This window comes from Pristiophorus japonicus, chromosome 2 (genome assembly GCF_044704955.1).
Source record: "Pristiophorus japonicus isolate sPriJap1 chromosome 2, sPriJap1.hap1, whole genome shotgun sequence".
Taxonomy (NCBI): domain Eukaryota; kingdom Metazoa; phylum Chordata; class Chondrichthyes; family Pristiophoridae; genus Pristiophorus; species Pristiophorus japonicus.
In genome coordinates, this window is record NC_091978.1 from 284,257,175 (window position 1) to 284,278,665 (window position 21,491).

Consider the following 21,491-nt stretch of genomic DNA (forward strand, 5'->3'; position numbering starts at 1 on the left):
GAAAGCCTCCGACCGGAATCCAAGGAGCCTCCGGGACCACCAGGTACATTCGTAGAGAAATTTCAGGTCGGAGGCGTTCGTCCGAAGGAAGCCTCTGACTGGAATTCTAGGGCGGTACTATATGTCCTCCGGTTCTGTAATTACAATCCAAACTCAATAGCTTTCTTGCATATATTTTATCCAGTGTTCTTGATATTTTAAAGACCTGAATCATGTCTTTTCCCAATATTCTTTTTTCTAATGGCAACAAGTTTGGGTGGTTGTGTCTCACTTAATAACTTAAGACCTTAAGGGGGAGAAATTCGGGGTGTTTGCGCCTCCCGTTAGCACCAGGCGGAAACGACTTTCCGCCCTGGTGCAGTGGCACTACCTACTCCCGCAAAATTCCATAGGAGTTTAGCGGCGGCAGTAATTGGTAGCGCCCCACTCTGATGCGCTGGCGATGACAATGTCATCACCATGCGCAGCGACCCGTTTTCGCCCCAGAGCGAAAATTCGGCAGTGTCCTCTGAAGCTGCGACGGGCAATTCCCGCGAGCGTGCACGTAACGGGCTGTAGGCCGCTCACAGGGTGAAATTTAAAGGGGAGGTGGGAAAATGGACGACTTTCTTCCTCCTCGATCACGGGGTCCGTGCAACGATATTGCAGCCTGGCACTACGCTTGTATCCTCTGGTTCTGTAATTACAATCCAAACTCAATAGCTTTCTTGCATATATTTTATCCAGTGTTCTTGATATTTTAAAGACCTGAATCATGTCTTCTCCCAATCTTCTTTTTTCTAATGGCAACAAGTTTGGGTGGTTGTGTCTCACTTAATAACTTAAGACCTTAAGGGGGAGAAATTTGGGGTGTTTGTGCCTCCCGTTAGCACCAGGCGGAAACAGCTCCCTGGTGGTCCAGGGATGGACCCGTTTCCCGCCCGCAGAGTTGGCAGCTTGGCCCTCCCCTTTAATGAAGGGGAGGGCCCTGTCTACACGGCAGCGCTATGCGTCCTCCAGCACAGCGCTACGCTCTTCGTGGAGTCCTTCCGCCCCGCTCGCGCCCCACAGAGCAAGTGGTGCGTGATATTTTTCACTCAACTTGCTCTGGGGGCGGTAAGCTGAATATTGGTCGCGGGGCGAGGCTTCCCGCCTGGCCTTGCCAAACGGGGTGCTACGCAATTTTGGTCAGTAAGTCTTGGAATTATTTTTGTCACTCTGAACGCCCTCCAAGGCAACACTGTCCTTTTAAAGTAGGACTGCCCCAAAACTACACAACAACATTCAAACAGTATTCTGAAGGACAAAAGGAAAATACTGCAGCTGCTGGAAATCTCAAATAAAACCAAAAAATGCGATAAATACTCAGCAGATCAGGCAGCATCTGTGTAGAGAGAAACAAAGTTAATGTTTCAGGTCGATGACTTTTCAACAGAACTGGAAAAGTTAGAGATGTAACAGGTTCTAAGCAAGTATCGAGGCAGGGATAGGGGGAGGGGAGAAAAGAACAAAAGGGAAGGTCCGAAACAGGGTGGAAGGCAGGAGAGATTAAATGACAAAAGGAATTGCGGTGCAAGGCAAAAGGGTATGATGATGGGATAAGTAAAGAAACAAAATATGGGTCTCGAGGAAATATCAGTGGGAATAACAATCATTATCAACAGCTGCGGTCCGAAAAAATGGGGGCAGTGGTTATGATCTGAAATTGTTGAACTCAATGTTGAGTCCGGAAGGCTGTAACGTGCCTAATTGAGTTTCCACTGAGGCTTGATTGGAACCGTGTGAGAGGCCGAGGACAGAGGAGTTAGTGTTGGACTAGGGCGGAGAATTAAAATATTCTGAATAAATTGGAGATGCTGTCTTTCAGATAAGAGATAGCAAGGGCTAGAAATTGGCCTCCTCAGTGCCTCCCGTTATCGCCTCCGGGTGGCAATAATGGGGTGCTAAGCACCTACTGACTGGGCACGGCGAGAAGATCGTCTCCCGCCATATTCGGCGGGAGGTTTGCGGTGCCGGTAAGGCGTTGCACCCGTTCTCCTTCGCCTGGAGATCGTGACCTTATCGCCGTGTGCATTGTTCCGTTAGCTCCATGGATTCGAACTTCGGTTTTGCCCCTTGCAGCAGCGTCGGGCGAAATCACCGGCAGCTGCAGGAGGTGTTCATCAGGATGCCGGGCGCTTCAGGGACAATGCTTAAAGGTGAGGTGGCTGACGTAAAATTTTTTTTAAATGTCAATTCTCTCTTTCAATTTGTTTCGTTGTTTCTTGCCTGCGATCAATCAGCCCGGCACTCGACTCTGCTGCAGTGCATCGGGCTGATCGGGCCAGATCGCGGCTACTGTTGGGGAGAAGGTAACTTCTTCTTTTGCAGAGCCTGCAGCGATGGACTTTGCCTTTAAGGGAGGGGAGGAGCCTTCCAACGCGGCAGTGTTACACCGCCGAGTGTGCAGAGCTACACATGTACCACCCCGCCTGCTGCCACTTGCGCTCCAGGAAGGAAGTGGAGAGTTTGAGTTAGCACTCCACCTACTTCCTGCAGCGCAAATGACGAATTTTTTAAACGTTAGAAAATGTTAGTGCCTAGTGCAAATTTTCCAATTTTTAAAAGTTAGCGCCCCAAACGGGAAGCTCCCGAATTGGTCCCCCTAAATGTCTGTTCTCTTCGATGGATATAAATGATCCTGTGACACTGTTCAAAGAGCAGGGGAGTGGTCCTAAAGTCCTGATCAACATTTATCCCTCAACCAATTTAATTAAAACAGACTATCTCGTTGTTTACCTCACTGTTATTTGTACGACCTTTTAGTGTGCACTTTGGCTGCTGTGTTTCGTTACATTTTAAGTGACTACACTTCAAAAATACTTAATTGGCTGCAGTGTTTTGGGAGACATCCCAAGGTCATGAACGGTACGATATAAATGCATAGTCTTCTTTTCTATCAAACTAAAACCTTCACAGTATTCTCTTGTGTCATCCCTCCTTGGTGTAATTGTTTTGCGTGATTATTTATTTTTAATTTGTATTCTCAGAATTCTTGCTCTCTTTTCCAGCACTCAGCCCAGTGTCATCAACTATATTGTCATTCTTTTTGTTTCTAAAATTAGATTTATAAGTTGCAAAATGACACAACAATTAAGACCTGTATTATAAAAAACAATTATAACACTGCAAATGTCCTGTCGGCGATGCCCATATCCTGAGAATGAATAAATAGCTACATTTACATAGTTTACATACTATAGGCTAGAAATCTTTGGCGATATTGTTTTTTTTCTCGTTATTTTACAAAATAAAAAATCACTAACACCACCATTTTTTAAGGGGGTAAAATTGGCAAAATAAATGCACGATAAAAATCGGTGTTGCACAAGGATTCACGGTGGAAACCGCAGTCCTCACCAACTTTAGCCCGAGGCCTATCACCGCCAAAAATACAGGCCCTGTGAGGGGAGAAAGCACAATAAAAATTGCTAAATTTAAAAAAAAATCAGAAAGCATTCACGATATGCTTAAGCTAACGAATTGCTGAAAAAGAATTAAAAAATAAAAACTTCAACTTACCTTTTTTGTAGGTCTTCATACAGCTGTTTCTCTGGCTTCAATGCAGGCTTTTCTCAGGTGTTTTTTTTTCACCCTGAGTACGAGTTCCCCAAACGGCCAATTTTAAGCGGTGTGTTTTTTTTTGGCGTTGCACATTGTCAATCCACTTTCCGGTATTTCAAAACCGTCATTCGTTAACTTTGGCCAATTTAGGTGAGTACCTTTTACCGGCAAAAAAGCGAAATATCGCCGAAAAAAAGTGCGCAAGGTTGGCCAATTTCTCTCCCTATGTATGTAAGCTATGTAAACAGAGCTATGTATTTATTCATTAACAGGGTATGGGCATCGCTGGAAAGACAGGCATATATTGTCCATCCTTAGTGATCCTGAGAAGGTGGCGGTGGGCCATCTTCTTGAACTGCCTTGTGGTGAAGGTGTTACTCTGCAACACTTTGATAGAAAGAAAAATGAAAGACTTGCATTTATATAAGCATGACCTCACGACATCCCAAATGCTTTACAGCCAATGAAGTACTTTCGTAGTAACTGTTGTAATGTAGGAAACACAGGATCTAAATTGTGCACACCAAGGTCCCACAAATAGCAATGAGATAATGACCAGATAATCTGTTTTAGTGATGTTGATTGCGGGATAAATATTATCCAGGACACCATGAGAACACCCCTTTTCATCTTCGAATCGTGCCATGGGATATTTTATGGCCATTTGAGTTTGCAGACACGACCTCATCCGAAAGACAGTATAAAGTCTGACAGTACAGCACTCCCTTAGTACTGCACTGAAGTGTCAGCCTATATTATGTGCTCAAATTTCTGGAGCGGAACTCGAACCCACAACCTTCTGACTGAAGTGAGAGTGCTACCACTGAGCCAAGGTCGACATTTAAACTGTGGACTTCTTGGCCACTTCAGAGGGTTGTTAAAGAGTCAACCATGTTGGTGTGGGACTGGAGTCTCATATAAGCCAGACTGGATAAGGTTGGCAGGTTTCTTTCCCTAAATGATATTAGTGAACCAGTTAGATTTTAGAGACAATCCAACAGCTTCATCATCACTTTTACTGATGCCAGTCTTTTTAAACTGAATTCAAGTTCTCAAACTGCCACGATGGGATTTGAAATTCTCTGGATTACTCATCCAGGCCTCTGGATTACTAGTCCAGTAACATAACCACTGCACTACTGTACTCACTAATATTAAAATTTAATAAACATTTTCAAATGTTGAACATCCATAAAAAATGTAACAATCTGGGAAATAAACCAAAAGGATTTTTTAAACCAAATGACAAAAATTAAACATACTAATGTAATGAGACGATAAATGCACTGGTAGGTCCTTTCAATGTAAATTTTAAAAACCTATAGGCCCCCAGAGATAAAAAGGAAAAAAACACAAATTCTGGAACTCTGAATTAAAAAGTGAAATTACTAGAATAATATAACAGGTTCATCAGCATCTGAAAAGAGAAAAGATAGATTAACATTTTGGTTGTCGATGTTTCCTCAAGAACCCTGATATGAATTCTGCTGAAGAGGCTGCATCCAAAAGTTAATCTGTCTATCATCTTTTTAGATACTGACAAGCCTGTTGTGTATTTCCAGTATTTCATTTTATTACTAGGACCTCTATCTGATTTCAGTTTTTAAAAAAATCACGTGCCATTTATTTTCATCATAGAAACCCAGCATTCTAGGTCTCGTGGCTGAAATGGAGGAAATGTGACATCAGCTGTGGGACCTGCAATGCAGATCAGCTTCCTTCTCTGTGCTGGCTGCGAAGTGTTTGAGTCAGGAAATGTCTGTACCAGCTAGCTTTAAAGGAAAAGTACACCACTCATTATAAAGACAAATTTAGAAGGGTAGGTTAGCCTGGTTGCACATTGCACAGGAGGGCACAAGCAGGGATATGGTCAGGAGGACCTGGATGCAGTGGCGCAAATGTTTCAATGATCTCAGTAGAGCATGAAACATTAGTACAAAGTCACACTCAACCTCATCCTGCTGTGCCTCTCATCACATCCCCATCAATTTGCCTTACCTACCCTACTCCTGCACATCCTTACACCAACTTATCTGGCACCTCCACCCAACCCTCTCTCTCTATCTACATTATCACATCCCCATCTCACTAGCCATTCCTCACATTCACCCTCATCTTAGTGCAAAATCATACCAAATAACAATACACAAGCCACTTGGATGTTTTATCCAATGTTTATGTGATGTTTGTATTAATGTGCTGTCAAACATCTTTATTTTCAATACTTTCCAGTCTTGGACAGATTTGTGTGTACCTTTGGAAGTGGCCTAGTGAGTTGCAGTGAATAGTGAGACGTAACGGTTCTCCGCGTGGTGTGTGTGAATGGAATAGCTTGATCATTGTAGGAGTGCTTTATGGTGTTGGTGTAGGGTGGTGCCAACCTGGAGCATCATGTGACAGCCATATGGGTGTACAGCGTAAAGTTAAGTAAATTTAGCCATGATGAGGCAATCCCTGGCCTCCCGGCAGCAACGTGCTCGGGTGCTGATGCCCTCTGCCCTATGCAGCATCAGTTGATTGCGGAGAAGGTTGATGTTGTTGGTGCTGCTGGTGTGCCTTGTGCTGCTCATTGTGGTCCGATTCTGAGGATCAAGGTGAGACTGTATAAACGGTACCCATGCCGATGGAATAGAAGGCAGGTGAAGTACAGATGACAGAAGCGATCTTCAATGGTGAGAGAGGTTTTGAGGTGAGACTGGATGGAGACTTTGGTGTAAACACTTGTAGCCTTCTGCTTCTCTTGTGGAAATGCCATGAGGAGCAGCTTGTGGCTGAGGAAAGTGATGTTCTGTCAGGTGGGAGATTTACTGTACATTTCAAGCTGTCAAGGAATCAGCTGGGGCAATGGCCACTGAACTCTTGCCTCAGGTTGACAACCGTGGTCCCCGTACGTCATTCCCATGGCCGTGAAGTTAAAGTTAAAAAGTAAGTTTTTAAAAGGCTTGTTAAGGATCTGTTAAGTAGACTACAATGAGTTTAATTGGGTTGCCCACCGCTGCCTGTCGGGTTTGCTCAGCAGTGACAGATGCGGCGGCGGGAACACAGCGGGTTGCCGACCCGCTGTCAATAAAAAACCTTTCTCATCTGACCTGCCATCGATCCCGCCTGCTAACACCCTGGAAAATTACGGCCAGCGTCTTTTCCTTGCACCTACCTGCAACACTCCTTAGGACATTTCCTTAGGCTGGAAGTGCTGTAAACGTAAATTAGGTTGGAATCAATTATTAAAGAAGTAATAGTAGCACATTTGGAAAGCAGTGACAGGATCGGTCCAAGTCAGCATGGAGTTATGAAAGGGAAATCATGCTTGACAAATCTTCTAGTATTTTTTGACGATGTAACTAGTAGAGTGGACAAGGGAGAACCAGTGGATGTGGTGTATTTGGACTTTCAAAAGGCTTTTGATAAGGTTCCACACAAGAGCTTAGTGTGCAAAATTAAAGCACATGGTATTGGGGGTAATGTATTGACGTGGATAGAGAACTGGTTGGCAGACAGGAAGCAGAGAGTAGGAATATAATGGGTCCTTTTCAGAATGGCAGGCAGTGACTAGTGGGGTACCGCAAGGTTCAGTGCTGGGACCCCAGCTATTTACAATATACATTAATGATTTAGACGAAGGAATTGAATGTAATATCTCCAAGTTTGCAGATGACACTAAGCTGGGTGGTGGTGTGAGCTGTGAGGAGGATGCTAAGAGGCTGCAGGTTGACTTGGACAGGTTAGGTGAGTGGGCAAATTCATGGCAGATGCGGTATAATGTAGATAAATGTGAGGTTATCCACTTTGGTGGTAAAAACAGGAAGGCAGATTATTATCTGAATGGTGACAGATTAGGAAAAGGGGAGGTGCAACGAGACCTGGATGTTATGGTACATCAGTCATTGAAAGTTGGCATGCAGGTACAGCAGGCGGCGAAGAAAGATTTGAGTATAGGAGCAGGGAGGTCTTACTGCAGCTGTACAGGGCCTTGGTGAGGCCACACCTTGAATATTGGTCTCCTAATCTGAGGAATGACAGTCTTGCTATTGAGGGAGTGCAACAAAGTGATTTCCAGGATGGCAGGACTGACATATGAAGAAAGACTGGAGCGACGAGGTTTATATTCACTGGAATTTAGAGGAATGAGAGGGGATCTCATTGAAACATATAAAATTCTGACGGGATTGGACAGATTAGATGCAGGAAGAATGTTCCCGATGTTGGGAAAGTCCAGAACCAGGGCTCACAGTCTAAGGATAAGAGGTGAGCCATTTAGGACCGAGATGAGGAGAAACTTCTTCACTCAGAGAATTGTGAACCTGTGAAATTCTCTACCACAGAAAGTTGTTGAGGCCAGTTCGTTAGATATATTCAAAAGGGAGTTAGATGTGCCCCTTACGGCTAAAGGGATCAAGGGGTCTGGAGAGAAAGCAGGAATGGGGTATTGAACTTGGATGATCAGCCATGATCATATTGAATGGTGGTGCTGGCTCGAAGGGTCGAATGGCCGACTTCTGCAGCTATTTTCTATGTTTCCAGATATCTCCTGGGGAGGCCACTTCCACCCAATGGAAGGGAAGAGTACCTTAATGTGTGCTCTGACTCACTCCATAAGCAAAAGGGAATCATGGGAGAACCTAGATGCAGTTCTCCAAAGCTGTGGAACACTGACAGCACAAACATCAAAAGAAATGTGACCATGGTCCCTTTAAGGAAACTGGCTGATGACCCGTCACGAATGAAGTCACCAGACTCGTTTCCTCTAATTGGACCAGGAAACGCGCTGTGCGGGCTTAACAAGCCCTATTAATGTAAGTTCATTTTGGACAGCGGGAGGAAGCCAGCAGCGGGGCTGCGACCCGTCATCGACATCGCCCGCACCGGACCCCCGCCCAAGTAAGTAAAATCCTGGCCACTGAGCCAAGAAGGAAGAGCTGCATGACAGCTTGGCCAAAGAGATGGGTCTTGAGGAGGTTTTTAAAGGTGTAGAGAATAGAGAGACAGAGAGGTTTAAGGAGGAGTCCCATAGAGTAGGACCATGGTGGCTGTAAGCTCTGCCAACAGTGGTGGGAGGGACAATGCACAGAGACCAGAATCAGTAGAATGGAGCATTCAGGAGGCAATAAAGGACTGGAGGTGGTCATAGTTAGGAGCACTGCTCTTTTTGATATATAGTAATGACCTAAACTTGGGTGTACAGCGCATAATTTCAAAGGTTTTAGATGAAACGAAACTCAGTGAGGAGGATAATAACAGACTTCAGGAGGACATAGACAGAGTGGCGAAATGGGCAGACATATGTCAAATGAAATTTAACGCAGAAAAGTGTTAAGTGATTAATTGTGGTAGGAAGAATGGGGAGAGGCAATAAAAACTAAATGGTACAATTTTAAAGGGGGTGCAAGGCCAGATAGACCTGGGGGTGTATGGACATAAATCTTTCAAGGTGGCAGGACAAGTTGATGAAGCTGTTACAAAGGGACATAGGATCCTTGGCTTTATAAATAGAGGCATAGCATACAAAAGCAAGGAATCTATGCTGTACCTTTATAAAACACTGGTTAGGCCCCAGCTGGAGTATTCTGGCAAATTCTAGGCACCACACTTCAGGAAGGATGTCGAGGCCTCAGAGAGGGTGCGGAGGAGGTACCAGGGATGAAAGACTTTGGTTACGTGGAGAGACTAGAGAAACTCAGAGCAGCAAAGGATAATGGGGGATTTGACAGAGGTGTTCAAAATCTTGAAAGAGTAAATAAGAAGAAACTGTTTCAGTGGCAGAAGGGTCGGAAACCAAAGGACACAGATTCAAGAGAACCAGAGGCGCCATGAAGTAAAAACTTTTTATGCAGCGAGTTGTTATGATCTGGAAGGGTGGTGGAAGTAGATTCAATAATAACTTTCAAAAAGGAAATGGATAATTACTTGAAAAGGAAAAAATTACAGGGCTATGGGGAAAGAGCAGATAAGTAGGACTAATTGGATAGCTCTTTCAAGGAGCTGGCACAGGCACGATGGGCCAAGAACCGGCTTTTCCAATCTGTCAAAAGTTCTTCCACGCGGCAAAGATTGGGCTATTTGTTCGACTCATGCCCAGCGAATATCCTTCAAACGTTTACACCTGGTAAAAGCAGGCGTATAGCTTACTTTTACCAGCGTAACACTTTTAAAACAGAAAAATTTAATTTAATCATTAATTTTTATATTAAAAACCCCGTCCATTAAGGAAAGTTTATTTTTAACCCTATTAAAACATTTTTTTTTAAATCCAAAAAATTAATTTTTTTCTAAAACATTTAATTTCAATTAATTTTAAATGTATGAGGTGTTTTTTTTAATTAAGTGTGCTGTTTCTTGTTTTAGGGGGTTATTCTTATTGATAGTAATGGGAGCTCATACAAACAGAGCTCCCATTTTTATCAATGAGAATACGAGATAATGATTATCAGCCAGTTCTTGCCCCACGGAACTGATTTCTTCCTATCCTGACTCTATTTTTTCTCCCCTTGCCCACTCTCTTCCCACCTACATCCGCGACTCCTCTGATGCCCTCCGTCACTTTAATAGGTTCCAGTTTCCCAGCCCCAACTGTCTCCTTTTCATTATGGACATCCAAACCCTCTACACTTCCATCCCCCACCAGGATGGCTTGAGGGCGCTCCGCTTCTTCCTCGAGCAGAGGCCCAACCAGTCCCCATCCACCACCTCCTTCCTCCACCTGGCTGAACTTGTTCTCGCATTGAACAACTTCTTCTTTAACTCCACTCACTTCCTCCAAATTAAAGATGTTGCTATGGGAATCCGCATGGGTCCTAGCAATGTCTGCCTTTTCATGGGATATATGGAACATTATTTGTTCCAGTCCTACTTGGGTCCCCCCCCTTTTTCCGATACATTGATGACCATATCGGTGCCATTTCCTGCTCTCACCCTGAACTAGAAAATTTCATTCCCTTTGAATCCAATTTCCACCCTTCCCTCACCTTCACATGGTCTATTTCCGACTCTTTCCTTCCCTTCCTCAATTTCTCTGTCTCCATTTCTGGGGATAGACTATTGACAAACATTCACTATAAGCCCACTGACTCCCACAGCTACCTGGACAACTTCCTCCCACCCCGCATCCTGTAAGGACTCCATTCTATTTGCCCAGTTTCTCCGTCTCCGTCGCATCTGCTCTGACGACACCACCTTCCACACCAGTGTCTCTGATATGTCTTCTTTTTTCTTCAACCGAGAATTCCCCTCCACTGTGGTTTACATGGCCCTCGACCATGCCCGTTCTATTTCCAACACCTCTGCTCTCACACCTTCCCCTCCCTCTCAGAACGACAGGGTTCCCCTTGTCCTCACCTTTCACCCCACCAGCCTCCACCTTCAATGTATCATTCTTTGCCATTTCCGCCACCTCCAGCGTGATCCCACTACCAATCACATCTTCCCCTCCCCTCCTCTCAGCATTCCGATGGGACCTCTCCCTCCGCAACACCCTGGTCCATTCCGCAGTCACCCCAACACCCACTTCCCCTTCCCACTCACCTTTCTGTGCAAGCACAGGAGATGCAACATCTGCCCTTTTACTTCCTCCCTTCCCACTGTACAGGGCCCCAAATACTCCTTCCAGGTGAAACAGCGATTTATTTGTACTTCTTTCAATTTAGTATACTGTATTTGCTGCTCTACATTCGGGAGACCAAGCACAGATTGGGTGACTGCTTTGCGGAACATCTCTGTTCAGTCCGTAAGTGTGACCCTGAGCTTTCAGTCGTCTGTCACTTTAATTCTCCGCTCTACTCCCACTCTGATGTCTCCATCCTTGAATTCCTGTACTGTTCCAATGAAACTCAACGCAAGCTTGAGGAACAGCACCTCATCTTTCATTTAGGCACTTTATAGCCTTTTGGACTCAACATCGAGTTCAATAATTTCAGACCTTAACCTCTGCCCATATTTGGTCTGATGTATTTTTTCTCTTCTTTGTTTCCCATGGCAGCTGGTAAATATCACACCCTATCTAAACTAATTTTTTTCTAACTTCTGCTATTACCATCTCAATTCGGCCCATGATCTGTTTTTTCCTTCTAATCTCTCCTGTCTTCCACCCTAACACAGACCTTCCCTTTTGTTCTTTCCTCCCCTCCCCCTTTCAATGGGCCTTAAAAATTTTATCATTTCAAATATTTGCTAGTTCTGACGAAGAGTCACTGACCCGCAACGTTAACTTGGTTTCTCTCCACAGATGCTGGCTGACCCGCTGAGATTTCCAGCATTTTCTGTTTTTATTTCAGATTCCAGCATCCATAGCATTATTCTTTTGTACGCATCTAACCAAGCTGCTCCAAGCTACAACTGGCATCTACCCGACAATGTGGAAAACTGCCCATGGACAATTCCAATCCGGCCAACTACCGCCTCATCTGTCTACTCTCAATCATCAGCAAGTGATGGAAGGTGTCGTCGGCAGAGCTATCAAGTGGCACTTACTCACCAATAGCCTGCTCACCAATGCTTAGTTTGGGTTCTGCCAGAACCATTCGGCTCCAGACCTCATTACTGAATTCCAGAGGTGAGGTGAGAGTGACTGCCCTTGACATCAAGGTAGCATTTGACCGAGAGTGGCATCAAGGAACCCGAGGAAAACTGAAGTCAATAGGAATCGGGGGTAAAGCTCTCCACTGGCTGGAGTCATACCTAGCACAAAAGAAGATGGTTGTGGTTGTTGCAGGTCAATCATCCCAGCCCCAGGACATCACTGCAGGAGTTCCTCAGGGCCCAACCACCTTCAGCTGTTTCATCGATGACCTTCCCTCCCATCATAAGGTCACAAATAGAGATGTTTCCTGATGATTTCACGGTGTTCATTTCCATTTGTAATTCCTCAGATAATGAAGTAGCCCATGCTGACATGCAGCAAGACCTGGATGACATTGAGGCATGGGCTGATAAGTGGCAAGTAACATTCTCGCCACAGAAGTACCAAGCAATAACTATCTCCAAAAAGCAAGAGTCTAACCACTGTCCCTTGATATTCAATGGCATTACCATCACCGAATCCTCCACCATCAACATCTTGGGGGTCATCATTGACCAGAAACTTAACTGGAACAGCCAAATAAATAATGTGGCAACAAGAGCAGGTCAGAGGCTGGGTATTCTGCGGCATGTGTCCCACCTCCTGTCTCTCCAAAGCCTTTTCACCATCTACAAGGCAAAAGTCAGGAGTGTGATGGAATACTCTCCATTTGCCTGGATGAGTGCAGCTCCAACAACACTCAAGAAACTCGACACCATCCAGGACAAAGCAGTCCACTTGATTGCCACCCCATGCACCATCTTAAACATTCATTCCCTCCATCACCGGCACACCATGGCTGCAGTGTGTACCAGCGAAAAAGATGCACTGCAGCAACTCGCCAAGACTTCTTCCAAACTCGCCAAGGCACCTCCCAAACCAGCAACCTCTTCCACCTAGAAGGACAAGGGTAGCTGGCACATGGGAACACCAGCACCTGAAAGTTTCTCTCCCAAGTCATATACCATCCTGATTTGGAACTATAACGCCCTTCCTTCATCGTCACTGGGTCAAAATCCTGGAACTCCCTCCCTAACAATACTGTGAGAGTACCTTCACCACAAGGACTGCAGCGGTTCAAGAAGGTGGCTCACCATCACCTACCAAAGCGTGATTATGAATCGGCAATAAATGCTGGCCTTGCCAGCAACGCCCACATCCCAGGATGAATTTTTAAAAACCTTGTGATGTTTTGCTATGTTAACAGCATTATATAAATGTAAGTTGTCACTCTTGCTGGTGGTGATCTGAGAGTCAGTCTGGAGCAATCTGGTCTTGGGAAACCATACTTCCAACTTGGAAGTCTGTATACTGAGCTGTAGTATGGTTTTCCAAACTTGGATGGCACTAAAATGTTTCTCAGATCACCAACAAGAACAAGAACAACTTGCAATTCCACAATTCTTTTAAGGTAAGAAAATATCCCCAAATTACTCCTCCCTGCTGCTTACAATGAAGTTACTCCAGAATAGTCCTTGGAATTGCACTACTTAAACCCTGGCCTTGCCGGGTCCGTATGGCATACGTACTAATTCGGCGAGGCCCCGCAAAAGCCGGTTTTCGGAGCGCAATGTGTATGCGCCAAAAACCGGCTTTTCCGATCTGTCAAGATATCTCTTGTCAGATCTTTTGCATCTCCACAGCTAGAACATTCGCACGGGCAAGATTGGGCTATTTGCCCAACTCTTGCCCAGCGAATATCTTTAAAACTCTTGCGCCTGGTAAAAGCAGGCGCATAGCCTAATTTTACCAGTGTAAGAGTTTTAAAACACATAATAATTAAAATTAAAAACACATTTTTATGTTAAAAACGCTTTCCACGAAGGTAAATTTATTTTAAACCCTAATTAAAACTTTTTTAAAAATCCAAAAAATATTTTTTCTAAAACATTTCATTAACTTTAATTTCAATTAATGTTAAATATGTGAGTTTTTAAAAATTTTTCATGTTGTGTTATCGTGTTTGCGGGGGGGGAGTAGGTTCTCATTGATAATAAAGGGAGCTCATATTTACGGAGCTCCCATTATTATCAATGAGAATACTGTACCTTCATTAGTTGTCCAGTGCCACGTGACTCCAGCTTCTCCCTCCGTATCTCCAAGATGTGGACGCGCTACGAAGAGCGGGAAGAGAAGGCCTTAGAACAGAGGGTGCAGGAGCAAAAGGTAGGTGTGGATCTTTTTTCTTATTTTCAGGCGAGCGCCCGCGGGAAGCCAAGAACCGGGATTTCAGGCCCAATAAAAGATGTTTCTGCACATCGATGTTTTCGAGATGAACAATGTGCAAGTACCAGGGTCATTAAATAGAACACTGTATTAAATGCATACAATATGGTATAAGTGCTTTGATGACTATCTGTGTGTACCACAAGAGCAGAAGGGCCCACTGTTAAAAAATTCTATTGCCATCTTTGCAGGGAAAGTTGTCGCACAACCGCCAACAGCAGTGTAAAACAGGCAGCGGTCCGGCAACACTGGTCCCACTCAGCCACCTTGAAAGTCGCGTGGCAGGTCTAATGGGTGCGTCGCAGAGATCGACTACCCGTGCGGATGCTGAGCCCACGGTGGACAGTGAGGGTAAGCTTTGCAAAATCCATGGTCTGGGTTGACTCAATGTTAAGTACTCTCTGTGAGCTAGGCTTCAGTTTATGCTGTACTGTGATCAGGCTAGGGTTCAGTTAATGCAATGTACTTTCTGTCGTCGACATGTAATGCAGTAGTGGTGGTCCTTCAAATGAGCCTGCGCAATGTGAGCCTACTCATGTCACCGTACCCCCTCCCCTGCTGCTAACCAGTCGTCTGTTCTTTTATATTTTGCAGATGTGGATTCCAACTCCTCGGAGATGGCAGAGGACGCCACCAGCTCGATGGATGCTGTAGTCGAGGACATTTACCTCAGCCCTGCTGAGGAACCTCCAAAGGAGGAAGAGGAAGAAATTCACATGGTGGGGAGGGTAGGGGGGGGGGGGGAGGGTGGTGTTGGTGGGTGTGGGGGAGGCCACACAGGCACAAAGAATTTCAGCTGCAGCCGGCAATCCATCAGAGGAGGAAAGCGGGACAGTCCCTGGTTACCCAGCATCCAAGGTCCCGGGTCTCAGTGGGTTGCAGCAAAACATACCCAGGGCAGAAACCCGTCTGCCGTCTGTGTGGAGGCTGAGTCGGCATGACCGCTCTGTCGAAATGCAGGCAAACAGGGAAATTGATTTGGTGGGAATGTCTGGGTAGAGCATCCATCTCAGCAAGCAGCTCCTTGAGTTCATGGGTGGGATCTCGGGAAACATTGCAGCACTATCTGTAGACATTAGGGAGGGTTTTTCACAGCTAGTAGCTGCAACATGTCAGAATACCGAGGCTGTCAATGCCCAGTGGCAATGGATGGTCTCGACTCATGGCACTCCAGTCCTCAGAGTCATGACACCCAGACCGACCAAACCAGTCAATACTGAGGCTGAGCAACAGGCTCAACACTCAGAAGCTGGGCCTTCTGCAGTCCCAGCTTCTCCAGGGCTTCCATTGGCATCTCCTACACCTCTCCCCCAACAAGAGCAGCGCCCTGGCCACGCTGCTAAAAACATCTTGGGACCACTGAGGGTAGGGGCAAGGCCAAGAGCAAGGACCATAGTGGACGGGAGCGGGGGGGTCCAAATTAGTTGGGAGGGGGAAGGATGTTTGCTGCAGGGGTTGTTGTTGTTGTAGCTGTTCTTTTGTTCTTTTATTGTTGTTGTTGTTGGTTGGTTTGTTGTTATTTAAGTGACGTTTACAATTGAAAAGTTTAATATTCAAAAATGTTATTTAAGGTTACAAAATAAAGGTTAGAAAGTTGCATTAAAGTACAACTGTACAAATGTTTAATACATTTCAAATTATTTTTTCAACTAAACCAAACTTGTGCAGTGTCTCATTCACATAATAACAAGGAAATAGTCAACATGGTGGGATATAGTGGGCAGTCAATGATGAAATACTTTGGATATGTCTTCACTAAGGGAGACACAAATAACCTAGCGGAAATACTAGGGGTTCGGGGGTCGAGCGTAAAGGAGGAACTGAAGGAAATCCTTATTAGTCAGGAAATTATGTTAGGGAAATTGATGGGATTGAAGGCCGATAAATCCCTGGGCCTGATAGGCTGCATCCCAGAGTACTTAAGGAAGTGGCCTTAGAAATAGTGGATGCATTGGTGATCATTTTCCAACATTCTATTGACTCTGGATCAGTTCCTATGGACTCGAGGGTAGCTAATCTAACACCACTTTTTAAAAAAGGAGGGAGAGAGAAAACAGACCGGTTAGCCTGACATCGGTGGTGGGGAAAATGTTGGAATCAATTATTAAAGATGAAATAGCAGTGCATTTGGAAAGCAGTGACAGGATTGGTCCAAGTCAGCATGGATTTATGAAAGGGAAATCATGCTTGACAAATCTCTTAGAATTTTTTGAGGATGTAACTAGTAGAGTGGACAAGGGAGAACCAGTGGATGTGGTGTATTTGGACTTTCAAAAGGCTTTTGACAAGTTCCCACACAAGAGATTAGTGTGAAAAATTAAAGCACATGTTATTGGGGGTAATGTATTGACATGGATGGTTGGCAGTCAGAAAGCAGAGATTCGGAATAAACAGCTCCTTTTCAGAATGGGTTCCAATGGGGTGCCGCAGGGTTCAGAGCTGGGATCCCAGCTATTTACAACATACATCAATGATTTAGATGAAGGAACTGAATGTAATATCTCCATGTTTGCAGATGACACTAAGCTGGGTGGCGGTGTGAGCTGTGAGGAGGATGCTTAGAGGCTGTAGGGTGACTTGGACAGGTTAGGTGAGTGGGCAAATGCATGGCAGATGCAGTATAATGTGGATAAATGTGAGATTATCCACTTTAGGGGCAAAAACAGGAAGACAGAATATTATCTGAATGGTGACAGATTAGGAAAAGGGAAGATGCAACGAGACCTGGGTGTCATGGTACATCAGTCATTGAAGGTTGGCATGCAGGTACAGCAGGTGGTGAAGAAGGCAAATGGCAAGTGGGCCTTCATAGCTAGAGGATTTGAGTATAGGAGCAGGGAGGTCTTACTGCAGTTGTACAGAGCCTTGGTGAGGCCACACATAGAATATTGTGTTCAATTTTGGTCTCCTAATCTGAGGAAGGACGTTCTTGCTATTGAGGGAGTACAGCGAAGATTCACCAGACTGATTCTCAAGATGGCAGGACTGACATATGAGGAGAGACTGGATCAACTGGGCTTGTATCCACTGGAGTTTAGAAGAATGAGAGGCGATCTCATAGAAACATATAAAATTCTGATAAGATTGGACAGGTTAGAGGCAGGAAGAATGTTCCCATTGCTGGGGAGTTCCAGAACCAGGGGTCACAGTCTAAGAATAAGGGGTAAGCCATTTAGGACTGAGATGAGGAGAAACTTCTTCACTCTGTGGAATTCTCTACCGCAGAAAGTTGTTGAGGCCAGTTCGTTAGATATATTCAAAAAGGAGTTAGATATGGCCCTTACGGCCAAAGGGATCAAAGGGTATGCAGGGTATGTAAAGGGTATAGGAATGGGGTACTGAAGTTGCATGTTCAGCCATGAACTCATTGAATGGCAGTGCAGGCTAGAAGGGCTGAATGGCCTACTCCTGCACCTATTTTCTATGTTTCTATGTTTCTTTCTATGTTCTAGGAAAGGGGTACTGAGGTTGAATGATCAGCGATGGTCTTATTGAATGGCAGTGCAGGCTTGAAGGGCCTATGTTTCTATGTTTCTATGTTTCTATGAAACATGCCGTTCAGTCTTTAAACGAAGCGGTGAATTATCAGCTGTTGACACAAGGCTCTTGCAGTGGCGAAAACTCCACGAGGCTTCCTCCTGTGTCGTCCTGGGGTGGTGGTGGTAGCATGGGTTCCTCGTCCTTGTCCTCCTCCTCCTTCTCCCCCTCTCTCTCCTGAGGTGGTTCTACAACCAGTGGCAAATCCTGTCCCCTCATGATGGCTAAGTTGTGTAGCATGCAGCACACCACAGTGAACTCAGCGACCTGCTGAGGGGAGTATTGCAGGCAGCCTCCATGGTGGTCCTGGCATCGGAACAATTGTCTTTTCGATGATGTTGCGTATGGCTATATGGCTGTTATTGTAGCGATGCTCGGCTTCTGTCTGAGGGTTGCAGAGGGGGGTCATGAACCAGGTGGTGAGCCCGTAACCTTTGCCCTCCAGGATCCAGCTCTGGCCTTCTGGATGACGCTCAAACAGCTGTGAGACACTGCTCTTACGCAAGATGAAAGCATCATGGATTCTCCCTGGAAATTTTGCATTTATTGCCATGATGTGCTGAGTATGGTTGCAGATGATCTGTACTTCCAGCGAATGGAATCCCTTTCGGTTTCGATAAACCTCCGGATCCTGAAAAGATGTTCACAGGGCGATGTGCGTACAATCAATGGCAGCCTGTACTTTGGCGAAGCCAGCAATTCATGCAAAGCCTATAGCCCTCTCATTCTGTGGCACTCTGGTGATTTGTAAGCTGATGAAGTTCTTCCTGCATGCAAACAGTGCAGCGGTCACCTGGCGAATGCAGTGATGTGTAGCGAACTGTGAGATGGAGCATTTGTCCACTGCTGATGCCTGAAAGGAGCCAGAGGCATAGAAGGCAAGTGCCGCAGTGACCTTCACCTCCATAGACAGTGCAGTCCTCCTCACACTTGTAGGCTGTATGTCTGTCTTTATGAGCTGGCATATCTCTGTGACCACCTCTTTTCAAAAGCGCAGCCTTCTAACGCACTGTGCCTCAGACAGGTGCAGGTATGAGCGCCTCTCCCTGAAAACCCGTTGGGGGTAAGGCCTCCTCCCCATAAGTCTGTGATTATGCTGATAATGCTGTTAAATAAGCCTTCTTCCAGGTCTCTGCTTGATAGCAAAAACAGCCAGCAATAATGGCAGAGATACCATCGGTCCCATTCTTTTCAATGTCCTTAAATGTCCTTAAAAACGAAGTATAAACTCACAAAATTCTCAGAGTGTAAAATGCAGCCTTCCCTCCAAATGCTTTCATTCACTGAACTGTAGCTCTGTTTTTCAAGATGGCGCTGTTCGCGCCGGTTTCGTCGTGAATCCGACCTGATAAGACCTGCATTTTTTGGGCAGTATTTTTCACGGTATTTAAAAATGGTGGTATTGACCAATTTTTCAAAAACGGCGATATCAGAATATTTGATGCCGAGTGATGTCACAAAAACGATTTTGAAGAAAGGCAGTCGTTATTTTTTAACACTGGTGGTAAACCATTGGCCAATATCGTAAAATGACGGAAAAAAATGTTAATGTCAAAAACACAAAAAAATGACGTTAAAACGTGCGCTATCCTGGCCAATTTATAGCCCTATGAGTAGCAGTACAGCCTCTTGGAAGGCACTGTACCAAGTTTGTAAACAGAGGAATTTGTCCACTGACTTGACTGATGACATAATAATTATATCACACCCAACAATTGCATCTGATGTGAAAATCCTATAGCTCATATGTAAAGTTAAAATAAAAGCTAAAATGGAAACGTAGAAACCAGCACTTAAAGCTCTTTTCTGAAAACCAACAAGCTGGATTCTGGCCGAAGTTTCAGAAGGAGACTGTTCCAAGATCAGAACCCCAAAACATCCTAAGGTGAAAAATTGCTGTTATTTTAGTTACAGTAGCAATAATAATCAGCGCTAAACTGGCAGAAATACTAACGAGGATTTTTATTTAATTGATTTTTAATCACCCATAAAATCTGACCAAGGTCAAATCTTTGTTTCCAGGCATTTCACTTTGTTTTTGCAACTATTGTAATAACAGTAAATATAATTAGCTTACTCTTCAAAGCAAAAACAAGCTTTCTGTGCTTGAATGTAGAACTCGTTTATCTATCGTATTGTGCTATATTTTTAATATTACTTCTCGAAGATTATAATGCTGTTCAAAATCAGTTTTCTGACTTTGGCATAATTTGAGTCGACCTTTCATGCATCTAAAGGCATTTGTCTCTTTCTCACTTACCTTCCATCAATTCATCCAGGCTGGTGATCTTCTTGTTCCCATCGATACTGTAGATCCCCCTGACACCTTGGGACAGATTGACATTATCTGAGAGAGACTTAGTCAGTTCCACCAGCAAAGCATCTAAGGACCTGAACCTGTCCTGGGAGACGGCATACACAAGCCCTTTAAAGTAGCGGTCTCCATTCCGATAAAAGCGGACCTTTTTGGCTTTTTTCTCCTGGCTGAGCGCCTGCAGGGTTCGGGTCCGGTAGAAGCTGCAGTGAGCGCTGTGAGCGGGGCTCGGTAAACCATTACCCCGGGAGCTCGTGCCTCCTCCACCGCTTCCGCCTCCACCACCTCCTCCACCGCCTCCTCCTCCGCTCCCGCTCCCACGCCGAGACCGGTGACCCCGGCTCCTCTCCTCAAAGTGCTCCAGCTCGATGCTCCGATCATGCGACATTATTAATAGTACAATAAGAAATTAAAATCAAACACAATTTTTTTTAAAAACTGATATTCCTTTTAAGCTGCTAATAATCCTGATCCTTTTTTGATTGCCAGCTCTGATTCGGCTAAAACTCCACCTCCCCAAAATCATATACAAGGTCACTGTTATGATCCTATTGTGGTATTAAATTTAAAATATGTGAATAATTATTATTATTAAAAAATAAATAAACAGAGCAATGGCAGTAGAGTGTCTTGATCGCCAGAGACAATGTGCTGGACTCCTCAGGCTGTAGATCCAGGATGGAGGATGTCTCGTCACATCCTACATCATTGTTGATGGGGCTGACGATGACTAAAATGAAGAGGAAAGTAGAAGATCAGAGGAGATTCCGTTGTGCACGTTGCCCAGTCTCAGCCTTTTTATAGATGATAGGGCTGAGTTAACTGACGAGAGGAAGAGGAGAAGATGCACAGAGCCGGCAGGATGCTGTGCTTTTCTGCTGTGGTCCACCGCCAATTGCAGCAGCGAGCGAGAGAGAGCAAGTCGGTCTGATCCAGCTCCAAAGCGACTTGACACTAAAACGGAAACAGGAGCAACGCGATCTCACTTGGGGCGGGGGGTTCGTTTCTGAAGGATGAGAAGGGAGGTTGATGTTTTGCAGTTTCTCGCCGTTTAAATACAGAAAGGCAGAGGAGATGTCTGGCACAGACGCATGGCTGTTGTAATGGAGGTGTAAATATTCGAGCTTCTCATCCTTTTATTTTGCAAACCGCAGCCGCAGCAGCAGGGCTCTGGGCTGAACCGCAGTGTGCGGAGGAACTCGCTGCAGCTCCGCACAGTCACACTAGAGCTTCCTCCAGGTCTTAGTGCCGCAAGGGCTGGCTTTCTGACAGCCTCTCAAA

At 45.0% G+C, this 21,491-nt stretch overlaps 1 protein-coding gene across 1 annotated transcript in view; it reads right to left on the bottom strand.

Annotated features, from left to right (window-relative positions):
• dclk2a (doublecortin-like kinase 2a) overlaps nt 1-21,094 on the bottom strand; it is a 640,305-nt gene extending 619,211 nt beyond the window's left edge. The window contains exon 1 of the mRNA XM_070871479.1: nt 20,157-21,094. Within this exon, the coding sequence (XP_070727580.1) occupies nt 20,157-20,598 (442 nt within the window). The 5' untranslated portion in view covers nt 20,599-21,094. The remainder of the gene's footprint in view (nt 1-20,156) is intronic.
• Between the last annotated feature and the right edge of the window lie 397 nt (nt 21,095-21,491).